This window comes from Sinocyclocheilus anshuiensis, unplaced genomic scaffold, assembly GCF_001515605.1.
Source record: "Sinocyclocheilus anshuiensis isolate Anshui unplaced genomic scaffold, SAMN03320099.WGS_v1.1 scaffold1212, whole genome shotgun sequence".
Lineage (NCBI taxonomy): Eukaryota > Metazoa > Chordata > Actinopteri > Cypriniformes > Cyprinidae > Sinocyclocheilus > Sinocyclocheilus anshuiensis.
The window spans coordinates 239,397-252,362 of NW_015547696.1; the positions used below are offsets into that span (position 1 = coordinate 239,397).

General features: G+C 38.3%; 1 protein-coding gene and 1 long non-coding RNA gene across 2 annotated transcripts in view; one reads left to right on the forward strand and one right to left on the reverse strand.

Moving 5' to 3' along the window:
* Positions 1–1,374: 1,374 nt before the first annotated feature.
* Positions 1,375–7,293, reverse strand: LOC107703643 (uncharacterized). Its single transcript, XR_001635852.1, has 3 exons — positions 7,195–7,293; positions 5,710–5,720; positions 1,375–1,385 (listed from the first exon to the last, which is right to left on the reverse strand). It is a non-coding gene; the product is annotated as an uncharacterized LOC107703643 (long non-coding RNA).
* btr30 (bloodthirsty-related gene family, member 30) overlaps positions 2,368–12,966 on the forward strand; it is a 24,877-nt gene continuing 14,278 nt past the window's right edge. Inside the window, exons 1-7 of the mRNA XM_016506354.1 lie at positions 2,368–2,432; positions 3,696–4,329; positions 8,276–8,371; positions 8,681–8,914; positions 11,070–11,235; positions 11,837–11,908; positions 12,019–12,039. Of these exons, the coding sequence (XP_016361840.1) occupies positions 3,715–4,329; positions 8,276–8,371; positions 8,681–8,914; positions 11,070–11,235; positions 11,837–11,908; positions 12,019–12,039 (1,204 nt within the window). The 5' untranslated portion in view covers positions 2,368–2,432; positions 3,696–3,714. The remainder of the gene's footprint in view (positions 2,433–3,695; positions 4,330–8,275; positions 8,372–8,680; positions 8,915–11,069; positions 11,236–11,836; positions 11,909–12,018; positions 12,040–12,966) is intronic.

Sequence of the window (12,966 nt, forward strand, 5' to 3'; positions counted from 1 at the left end):
CTAGCTTCACACGGGGCACCGCTAAATGTAGAGATTTCAAATCTAAGTAGCACCACCAGTGTAATGGATTTGGGCTTAAATATTAATGTTAATATTTCGTTTTGGTCACACTTTTTGCAGGGGAACCAGCCAGGAGTTTCACCTTGACAGTAAAGAGCAACCATGTAAGATTGTTAAACAAATAAGAATTACATAAATTGGAGGAAGTTATAGTCTGACCAATCTGAAGGATTGTAGAGAATCGTTAACTTGTAGAACTTCTTACTGAATTATCAACACAAGGAAGACACAAGTGTAATAAAGGGTTTTTTTATTAACAAAAGGATAGACAAGAGTAACTAACAACTAATTGGGTACAAAGAATGGATAAAGTGCAAAAAAAAAAAAGGTTTTCAATGTCTTTAAGGTTTTTCCTATGCATAATTCACTTTCCAAACCAATTCCAGATTAACCTACACAAAATATGAAGACCAAACATCAATGGGTGATGATGAACATTGACCCATGCATTCATATATACAGCAGATACCTTAATAGGTAAGGTTGCATACATTGTTGTATCACACACAGCAGTCATTAAGTATATACAGTTCTATAAATGGATTTGAAGAAGGTTTAATCAATTGTGTGTCCACTTTGTGTGAACGCATGTGAAGATGTGTCCTTTCCAGAACCAGTTTGGTGAGTCCTTCACACTTAGGTCTCAAGAATGAAGGACTGTGATCAGTGAAAAGGCACGTGGTGATCAGATCAGTCTTTGATCAGTGGAATGCTGAAGTCCTCATTCCTGTCTTCCACACATGATAAGCTTGAGGGAGAACAAAGCAGTTCCTGAACAGAGATTACTGTATGTTAATGTTAGCCCCCTCTCCACAAGAGGTAGTGTTGTTTATCTGAAGACAAAAGTTATTCTTTGGTCCACAAATCCTGATCAAATCAAAATGAAGCTTTTCAGTCGTCACCTGCTGTCCACTACAAGTGTAAATTCATCATTTAATTTCCCTTATTTTCAGTTTCATTAAACATTTTAGTTAAAATAAATAAATAAAACTGCAAGTTTAGAATGACACATTGTCTTTCTTTATTGTGTAGCGAAATTTATCCCCTTGTGCCACCTATAGTGTCCACCCAGGGCTAATACTGTACCATATGCAGATACCATAGCATATTAAAATTATGATATTGTGGCTATGATATATAGTCTACTTTACACCCCATGCTTATCAATGAAAATGTATTTGTTTATGTATTCATTTATTTTTGTGGATGTGCAGAAGGCAGTGGTGTAAAGGTTTTCAATAAATGTGATTACGTAAGTATCTTTTTGGCTACTTTGTAATTGGATGGAACATCATTGATATTAGCCACATTTACACTCTGCACGGCTACATTTTTTCATGAATACAGGTTTTTACTTTCCCTTTTAATGAAAGTCTGTTCACTCAGCTGCCATGTTTGCCAAGACTATCCGAATGGCAAAATCCTAAAAATCTCAACAACAAAAACCAAAAACCAGCAACACAATCTGACATGAACTGTCTCATAAATGTTGTTTCCTATGCTCAAATAGTGTGGGACTTTTATTTAGAAGGCAGAACTTATTCCGCCAAATTTGGCGTGGCTCTTCCTCTCTTTCTTAGTAATAAGAGTGCACCATCTTGGTATATCTGAATATATAATCTATTTACATTTACACTTCTCAAACAGTTCTTCTCGCTGTGTTGGATAAGAAACAGGTAGCACGTTGATCTGCCAGACGTGGGTCTTTCATGCGGAGAACAACTATGTTTTTTGCATTATGATGCATTTAACAGTAAATGGCCAAACATCTGTTCTGCTACTGTGCTGTTTGTATCTTGATAAAAGTTCACAATGTTTTTTTTTTTGTTGTTGTTGTTAGATTGTGAGAACTGCAGTATCTTTGAGCCTACAGTCTAAATACTAGTTAAGTACTATTAAAATCAGATTCTCTAAGCCTCAAGTGATATTGGGCGTGTGTTTTGCAGGTTATCTTTACACCTCTGGTGGAAGGCATTCCAAAATCCCTGCTCAGAAACCATCTGAATCTGAAAGAGACCCTTCTGTAATTTGATGCAGTATTCAGTGGTTTTCTTTGATTGACACTGTCACATCTACCTATGTTTCAAAGGGTGATGTTCCTTCTCTGACACACTTCTGTTCCTCTTACGTATTGTCACTGTGTCTAATTTGCACTAGCCTAGCCTGTCAGACTTACTTGACTACTTTTGGGAGCCGTGGCCAATCCCTGTGTGTGTTAAAGGAAAACATGTTCAACTGGACAGGCTCGCACAGCCATACACAAGACACCATGCACACAGAGACCTGCAATGTCAAGACAAAAAGATTCACTGCACACCAATAAAAGAGGAGCATAATTCAACATTCAACAAAACATCTGAAACAAATCAGAGGTAAGTCAGCTATATGAGCTTTGAGAATGTCCTCACTGTGCTGCTGTGGATCTGTCATATTCATAAAGACTGCTTTGCTTTCAGTATAGCTTTTGAAGGCTGGTGTTACTTACTAGAGTTTATAACCATGATATCAAAAATCATTATCACAGTTCTCAACACAAATCCATTTCATTGTTAAAGTATCAATTCATTAAGCTTTTATTAGTGTTCAGGTTCAAGTGTTTTATGTATTTATTTAACACGTAGAGTTGGACTGTAAAGACTGTCTATTAGTGTTCTTCCATGCAGTCAGGGTGTTGGTTTGGAGTCTACACTTCATCAGATCGTGATGAACATCAACCAGACGTTGTTAAACCTGATTTACAGCATTTTACAAAATGTTTGTGCACATGACCTTTGTTCTGAGATATGTCTGCACATTTAATTCCACATGATTGTGCGTTCATAAACCAGGCACCTCCCTGTGAAAAGTCCAGCTTACACGTCCCATGCTGGTTAATGCTGGTTTAGTGCTCGTGTTTGGTCATGATTGACAGTGTGATATCTATGCCTGCAGTGCTCATGGAATTCTAAACTATTAGCGGAGAAACTACTAGTCACTGGAAATACTCAAGCAGCCATATTAGTTTTCCAAACCACCACGGGACAGCAATGCCTGACAGCCCATGCCATGACCTAAACTGACCCGTTGTTCTGCGTACCACATGAAAGTTTTCAAACGTTTTTGATTGTAAAGTGATTGTTACTACAGATGTCTGTAATGTTTAACATCAATTTGCACACAAAGCAATATATAGAAATAGTTCAAATGCGTATGCCTACTGCACACTGCTGATCGACACCAAACACAAAATACATTTCTGTTTGTATGTAGTTCTGCAGGAAATTTTGAACATGACCATTTATATGGAATTATTAGAAACCGAGTCAAATACCACTCGTCATCATGAAAACACATTTTCAAGCCCACACGCAACAGTCGGTGTTCTTTCTCTGATTAAGGTGTGATGCAGTCCCGATGTAGTTCATCTACATTACAGTAAACAGGGAAAATTACACACTCTAAATAAGCAAGAAATATGATTTCAGTTTACATCTTGATTTTATGTTTTTTTTTACATCCAGCATTTTAATGTCAATTAGAGTTATATTATTTAAATCAATAATAATTCATTGAAAACTGTGGCCCCGGTAGACAACAGCTACCCCAGAGTCACAGGTTGATCATTTTTCAACACTTGGATATGTTGTGTTTTCTAGGCAGTCAAAGAAGCACAAGATGGCCCAGCTGGACAGTGATCTTTTCTCTGAGCAGGAGCTGACCTGCTCCATCTGCCTGGATCTCTTCAGTAAGCCTGTTTCCACGCCATGCGGACACAACTTCTGCCAGGGCTGCATCGGGGGCTACTGGGCCTCCAGCTCCGTCTGCACCTGCCCACTGTGCAAACGGGTGTTTGAGGAGCGCCCTGAGCTCAGCATAAACCGTGTGTTTGCACATATCACCCAGAAATATAAAGAGATGCACTATGATGGGCCTCCTCAACCGAAGCCAAGGCAAAAAGCGGTTATTACCGGAGCTTTGCTAGCTGATGCAGAGCAGATTTTATGTGACGTCTGCAGTGGCAAGAAAAAGAAAGCTGTCAGCTCCTGTCTGACGTGCACTGCGTCATACTGTGAGATTCATGTACTGCCACATCAGCAGACGTTGTTCTACGCCTCCCATCAACTGCTGGATCCTCATGAGGCCCTGCGAGGCCGAACCTGCCAGGAGCACCACCGGCTGATGGAGGTTTACTGTCGCACGGATCAAAAGTGTATTTGTGCGATCTGTGTGCTGGAGGAACACCGCACACACACCACAGTCTCAGTGCAGACAGAACGCGCTAGCAAGCAGGTAACCGTTTCTCTTTTTAGAATAATGATAATGTGGAAACATGTTTTCACTGCAGCTCAAAACTACAATGGCAAGAGACAAGAAGGGATAGATCATCCAAAAATGATAATTCCGTGTCATTTTTTTACTCACCCTCAAGTTGTTCCAAACCTGTATCAGTTTCTTTCTTCAGAATAATATTCAATTTTCCATTTAAATATAAAAATATGAATATATATATATATATATACTATGGAAGTCAATGGCTAACATCAACTGTTTGGTTACATTTGCTTCATAATATCTTCAAAAATATCTTCTTTTGTCTTCAACAAAAAAAAAAAATCTCATACAGGTTTGGAATGACATGAGGTTTAATAAATGATGACAGAATTTTCATTTTTGGGTGAACTATCACTTTAACATTACTAATCTATATTTAGGAGCAGAGCACTAAAGGTGCTAAAAAACACCTATTGTTTTTCTTAGTGTTCTTTTTATCATTGTATTTGTTGTTCTTCCTCTTAGTGGAGCTTGCTTTCTTTCTTTTTTTCTCCACCTTTATTTGTATAGCACTTTATACAAAACTGGTTGTGTCAAAGCAGCTTTACAGTGTCAAACAGGAACATACTGTAGTTGGTCAATAATGCAAGAGGACAATAACAAAGAGTCAATTTTTCAGCTAAAGTCAGTTCATTGATGATTCAGTGTTGTCCTCATCCAGTTCAGCTCTCTTCAATAGTTTCTGTGCAATCAAGTCAACAATATCGCCAGAAATTAAGCGTCCCCAACGTACCTCGGAATAAAAGAGAAACAGACTAATATTAGCGTAGATGCCATTCTTCTAGCGATGTAGCAAGTACATCGGGTGTTATGGAAAGTGTTCCCGGTTCCGGTTGACCTAATTAATGCAGCCTAACAATACTTTAACGGATTTGAATATTAGAAATGTGTTAGTGTGTTATGTGTATGCCAGGTTAAAGAGATGGGTCTTTAATCTAGATTTAAACTGACAGAGTGTGTCTGCCTCCCGAACAATGTTAGGTAGGTTATTCCAGAGTTTGGGCGCTAAATAGGAAAAGGATCTGCCGCCCGCAGTTGATTTTGATATTCTAGGTATTATCAAATGGCCAGAGTTTTGAGAACGCAGTGAATGTGGAGGACTATAATGTGATATGAGCTCGCTCAAGTACTGAGGTGCTAAACCATTCAGGGCTTTATAAGTAATTAGCAAGATTTAAAAATCTATACGATGTTTAATAGGTAACCAGTGCAGTGTTGACAGAACCGGGCTAATATGGTCATACTTCCTGGTTCTAGTAAGAACTCTAGCTGCTGCATTTTGGACCAGCTGGAGTTTATTTATTAAGCGTGCAGAACAACCACCCAATAAAGCATTACAATAATCTAACCTTGAGGTCATAAACGCATGGATTAACATTTCTACATTTGACATTGAGAGCATAGGTCGTAATTTAGATATATTTTTGAGATGGAAAAATGCAGTTTTACAAATGCTAGAAACATGACTTGGTAACACTTTATAATAACTTTCATGTATAAATCATTAACAAACATTCTATAATGCTTAACAGATCATTAGTTAATATACAGTATATTCACATATCTACAAATATGAGATCATGTTCTTGTTAATGCTCACAAATGTCAGTAAACTTTCAGTTCATATGATCTTCATTTGTTGGTTTTGTTTGTTGTGTAGACCTCTATTTACACATCTTAACAAATAATCTATTAATCATTTGTTCATGTTTTTGCAGCAGCCAATCTAAAGTGGAAATTCTTGATCATTTGTAAATGTTTATAAACGATTACTAATCATTTAGTATCTTTACGGGGATTGGACTTTTAGCTGCTTTATGAAGGTTTGTGTAAAGGGTGGCAGGTTAAGTTTAGCTCAATGCTTACTAAAGACATAACAGATTGTAATTTTGGTGCAAAAATGTTTGGATCACCTCAACACTCACATTAGTATGCTACTCTTCAATATATCATTAAACAGGACATTCCTTGAATCATAAATAAACAGGGGAAAACTCATTTTTTAAAAAGAAAATACTTGTTCATTTGTCAAAACAATATAATGTAAACAGATTGAACCGTGTTCCCTTATAATAACCACATTGACCCCTGTACACTTCTGACTCCTTAACCAACCCTTAAACCAACCCATCCCACCAAACCTGTCCCTAACTTACCCGTGTCAAACCTCAACAGCAGCTAAAGTGTTGTGCATTAACACAAGTTTTTAATCATGGCATAACATCTGTTAAAATCACTTGTAGATTTTCAATGACTGCTTGATCATATGAATTAGAAGTTTAATGACATTTGTAAGCATTTTAACTTTCATGAAATAATGATTTGTTTGAACATTATCTAATGTTTAATACGTTTATTAGCAAACATTAACAAGCACATTATCTCACGTTTCTAACTCTTTGAATATATATTAACTAATGATCCATCAAGCATTATATAATGTTCGTTAATGATTTATTAATGAAAGCTATTATAAAGTGTTACCCATGACTTTCAAAGGAAATAATTTACACTTTATTTCGATAGTCCTAGACATTCTACTAACTGTAAGTAACACTGCAACTACATGTCAACTAACTTTTTAGCATTTGTAGCCTGTTAGGTTAGTAGAATAAGTTGCCGTATTTGCAAAGTTACTTATAGTCAGTAGAACATCTGTTGAGCAACCATCAAAATAAAGTGTTAGTAGATATTAAGCAGAGAGTCTACTAATACTATAATGACTGCTGGTTGACATGTAGTGGCAAATTTGTTTATAGGTAGTAGAATGTCTAAAGTGGACTTAAAATAAAGTGTTACCAGGACAGATTGCAATCAAATAACACACCTAGGTTCCTAACTGATGACGAGGAATTGACAGAGCAGTCATCAAGTGTTAGACCGTGTTCCAGGTTATTACGTGCGGAGGTTTTTGGTCCAATAATTAACATATAATTAACAATAATTACCATAATTAACAAATGCATAGTTTTGCGAACTGAAATGTTTCGTTGGGCCGCAAAGAAATATAGAGCTGAGTATCATCAGCATAGCAGTGAAAGCTAACACCGTGTTTTCTGATGATATCTCCCAAGGGTAACATGTAAAGTGTGAAAAGCAACGGTCCTAGTACTGAGCCTTGTGGCACTCCATACTGTACTTGTGATCGATATGATATCTCGTCATTTACTGCTACGAATTGATGATGGTCAAGATTTGAACCATGACAATGCAATTCCACTAATGCCAACATAATTTTGTATTCTACTCAAAAGAATGTTGCTGTAGCAAAGCATCACTGTTATTATCTCATATTCTTGGTCTGGACAAAACTTTGACACCTTACTCATCCCACACCATTGAGCTATGATTCTGTATGTATGATTGGAGAGCAGATGACTCTTTAAGCTTTTGAATCGCTCTCGTGGTATTTTGATGTCATACGCAGATCGGTCTGTGCAGCGCCGATGCATCTCGAACAAGCCTGTTAACTCCATATACGAGATACATACTGTAACTGAGGAAAAATGCATTGTTGGTCAGTGCCACCTAGAGTGTAGGCGAGAATTAGCAGAAGGCGATCAATCGTTTCGCACTCGGTGTGAAAGTGCCTTTACACTGAAAAAAGCATCAGGGGAATATCTGTGGATCAGAACATTGTAGAGACATAGATGTGTTCTTGTGACACTTTTGACTTCCATGAAATGTTTAAATAACACCTAACCATAAAGAGAGACCTATGACCCAGCCGTATCATGGCATCCTCTGAGGCCTTTCAGGGCCACAGCTGTGTTTCAGCAGCAGAACATCATAGAGACAAGGTGTGGACTTTATCATTTATGGCTGATATTTAGTCCTTCACAGAAGACTGAGGGAAAGAGAGATTTTAAATCTAAGAGACTTCATTTTTTTTCTCACCTCATAGAGACTCCTGGGGAAAACAGAACTGGACCTTCAGACATGTATTGACAAAAGAAATGCCCAGCTAACTGAGCTGAAGAGCAAACTACATGCCTTGCAGGTATTTTAAAACTATAGTCAAGCTTTATTGTCATTGAAGTTTACAGCATACAGACGAATAAATCTTGTATAATTGTCTTTAATTGTGTGAAGAGCTATAGATTTAAAATTTACTGTGAAAAACCGTAAAAATTACTTTTTTACTGTTTTTTTTTAGTGATGTTTAATCATTTGTCACCACTTATTTCAAAAACTTTGCTAAAATCATTCTTTTAATAAACATCTGTACTGAAAATATTTTGAACTGTCCATTTGAATGGTGCTCATTATGTTTGCAGTGCAGGTTTGTCATGTACAGTGTCTTTCACAGAGCTACGCTCAGGCTGAGCTGTCCGAGGTGGAGCAGCTCCTGTCTGACGTCACACACTCGGTAGATCGCATCCGCAGCGAGCTGGTGGGCGGGATTGAGGAGAAGAGAGAGGCTGTGATTGGACGAGGACAAAGCATCGTCACCCAGCTCGAGACAAAGTTAGCGCAGCTGCAAGAGCGCAGAGGTCGACTAGAGGCACAGGCTATTTCAGATGACCATATCGGCTTCCTTCAGGTACAAAGATGCAGTCTTACAACAAATACCCGAGATTATGTGTGTGGTTTTTTTTTTGTTAACCACATCCATTCCTTCATCCTTTTATTGTAACCCATTCTCACTCCCAAGGCATCAAACACTGAATTACGGTCAAGTGCCTTGCATGTCACTATGAAGACACTACGTGTCACTACATCCACAAAGTAGGAACTTCATTACAAGTGCTTGTTTTATGCATCTCTCATCATTATAGTTTTCTGGCTAAAATGTCTCCACAAATGTCTTTATTTGTAGAATAAAACTGATTACATATTTAATTTTTTGCGTACATCTGTAAAATTTTATATTTATACTAGCCCCTAACCTAATGTAACATTTATAATAACCCCTAACTTAACCCCACCCGAACCCTCACAGAACAAGCAGATAAAAATACAACCACAGTAATGTACTGCAAAAGCTGACAAATATATATAATATAAAATATACAGTATATACATACACACACACAAACGATGCATGGTAGCCTACATTTCAAGTCTTCTGATGCCATACAATATCTTTATGTGAGAAACTTAAAATGAAATTTAAGGTTTTAACTGCTGAAAATGTTCATGCTCCATTAACGCAGTCACATCTCATTCAAAAGATAAATCTTTTAATATGATGCGATTGGTCACGAGTCAATGGCATTTTTCAGTCAAAGCTGACATACTGCTTCTTTAGGCGCGATTTTTGAATGTGTGGATGACTGAGCATTACAGCGGATGGAGACACGATCATTTTTGGGTCTTTTCCTCAAACGCTATGGTGTTCCTAGTTCGTCTATATAACAAAGCCAGGCGGTACCTTTAGGGTCTTAATAGTGATGTGCAAGGCACTTGAACATGCTTCAGTTTCTGATGACTTCGGAGTGAGAACGGGTTGTTTAGTCCTTCTCTGGTGGAAAGGTGAAACCATCACAGTGCGTCACAAAAACAGTATAAACAAAACTGTATTACTTTACAGTAATGGCATTACTTCTAAGCTGAACTGTAGGATATTTGATGTAAAATGAAATGAGGACCCAGACCCAGGTAAGTCTTCAACATTAAAAGGTCAACATCACCCTCTGATGCTACGACTGACAGCTCATCTTCAGGCTGAGCTGTGGCTAACGAGAAATAGATTGACAGAGAGATTAGATTCTGGTCAGCATGGGCTGGGCCCAAACAACTGTTGCAGTGATCGTGGCCATCTGAGGGAGAGACTGCATCCAGACGACCCACTGACGAAATGGCATCTTTAAAACAACATTTTTATCAGTGTGACTCTTTTAGAAGAAATTTCTCTTTCATGGAGAATTTCTGTTATTAGAGAACATTTTTCTTTGAACTGCTCGTTGAAAGAGAATTCTCTTGCACTTAATGGTGTGTGTGGGAGAGAGAACCGCTGAAATGTGCTGTACAGGAATCCAACAAAGCTTCTAGGCAGAGGTGAATGAAGAGAGAATCAAAGACACGTCTTCTCGGCACTGAAGAGCAAATCTGAATGAGTGGAGCAAGCTGCCTTTTATATACCTGTATGTCCGGAGGAGTGAAATGTAAATTCCCCTCGTCAGTTCTCATTGGTCTTTTCTGAAGTATCAGAGGTGTTTGGGGCTCCCAAGAGTGAGGCCTAGTGTCACAACATCACTGAGTGAGTGACAGATGACAAAAGGCCCAAGATGTTTGCATTTGCTATTTATATTAGGCATATTTATTTGAGTTTGTGCTCAACTGTTGTGATCAGATACGTGTTTACTGTCTCAGAGGGGAGTGTTGTTCTCAGAATAATTGAGGCAGAAAGGTGGACGAATGAGAGGCAAGGGGGACATCAACAATCTTTGTCTGGCTCTGACAGGGAGAGCATGTGCTAAATAAGTGTCATTTTGAATAATGTTGTATCTGAATTGCCCCTGTCACCCTACACACAAATGTTACAGCTGTCCTCTGAGTGGCAGAAGCTAGATGTGTGCATAGAATGATCTGCAGAAACCACAGATTGTGGATGAGGGGCAGGATCCCTAATGAACCAGATACTCGCTCAGTCTCATTACTACATTTCAGTATACCTCAACATACGGTGTTTTATCTTCATCGTGTTCCATTCCACCAGATTCTTTTTGAATATGATCATCTTTTTATGATGACAGAGTTTTGAGGAAGCCAACAGTCCCTTGCTGGACTCAGATATGGACATGCGTGAGGTGGATGAGCTGACCCTACGCTTCTCATTTGGGGACGTCAAAGCAGCTTTAGGAGAGATCCGGGAAAGACTGGATGACATACGCTGTGGGGAAGTGCATTACCGGCACTCTGGTGAGACACTGCCGTGTGATAAATGCAGTAACACCGCATTAGTTGCATTACATTGCATAGTGCTAAGGAACAGAATGACAAACACTTTGGAATACTGTTCCGTCATTAATAAATAACCACACAGGAACAAATGAGTAACACAATATTAACAGCACACTACGGTTAACTAACAAGAAACTCTATGGCAAGCCGTATATCCTGAGAATGAATAAAAGTCAAAACGGCTTGCCATAGCAACTCTGATTAACAGACTAGTAAGTAATAGCACTCAGTTAGTTCACTATTAACTAATCGGTAACTTTTTGCATTTTTAAGCATTTTGCATTTTCACGTTATTTATATATTGTTTCTTTGTAATTCTCTGGGAGGCATGAAAGAATAGTAGTTACTGATTAGCTGAAAGTGAACTACTGCATTGCTATTATTTACCTATGCTTTAATCAGAGCTTCTTGTAGTTCATAGTAGTTACTACTGCGTAGTTATTCATTGATGATGGAAGAGTATTTCAAAGTGTTACCACAGAATGCATGTGTGACAGAAAGTCACTTATGAAGAGAACCTTATAAGAGTGTCTTTGTATGTGTGTGGTTTCTATGGCAGTGTCGACATTAGCAGAGAGTGAGAGTATGATGAGTGTTCGATCAATGAAGAGGAAGGAGTGGTCACTGAAAGGTAAAGAAAAACACCTGAACCCACGCTGACTCTTACAAAATACATCTGTACCACTTCTAGTAGGAATATTGATGATCTTTCTCCAAAATCTTTCATTTTATGTTTTACAGATCTACGGAAATTAAAAATAGGTATGTATGTTTTTTAAGGCATCTATACATTTTTTTCAGTGTCTTTCTTTTAAAAGAGCTCAAGCAGCAGATTTTGTTAGATGTTGGATTTTGAGGATGTAGGAGTGTCAGGCTGAGTGCTTTCTCGTGTGCATTTCCCTTTCCCTTTCATCTACACGCTTATAGATATCATCAAAACAGATTCTTAGGTTCTTCTTTAGAATTAATTATGTCTACAGTCAACACTTTCCTGCAGCGATAATCAGTAGCAAGGCAAAGTTCCTATGAGGGAACCAGAGGTGGCCCAATTTTGTACTTTTCTATTCTTAGTGTACTTCAAATATCTTGATGATGCAGTTAAAGCTGCAGTCCGTAACTTTTTTTGGCTAAAAATGATCCGAAATCAATATTTGAGCAAGTACATAACCAGCCAGTGTTCGAAACTATCGCCTTACTTTAGCCCGATTCACAACGGTTAGCTTATAATAATGTTTTCTAATTTGAGTGATATGGGTAGGTTTTCGTGGGAAATTCGAGCATGGCACTGTGTCATTACGTCACATCTGTAAACATAAAGACTGAGTCCCGGCTAAAAGGCTATAACGCATGTGCAGATGCTGCAGGTGGTGGATCGTCAGCCTTATCTCACAGCAGCTGGAATAATTACATTTATCATTTTGATGGCGGATTGTAATCCAGAAAGGATTATGTGTTTATGATTGGGTCATATATTCCAAGACGTAGGCTAGAATCTGTGATTCCGAAGTACAGTAAATATCCACACTGGTGCAGTGACAGACTGCCACACATACTCCTCAAAACATTAGATTCATCCGCGCTGGAGCCGTGCCGGAGCACAACCCACGCAAGGAAGATAATTCCACAACTGCAATTGCAGGTTTCAAACAGAGATGGCGACAAAGAGGCAAAACTTACAGACTGCAGCTT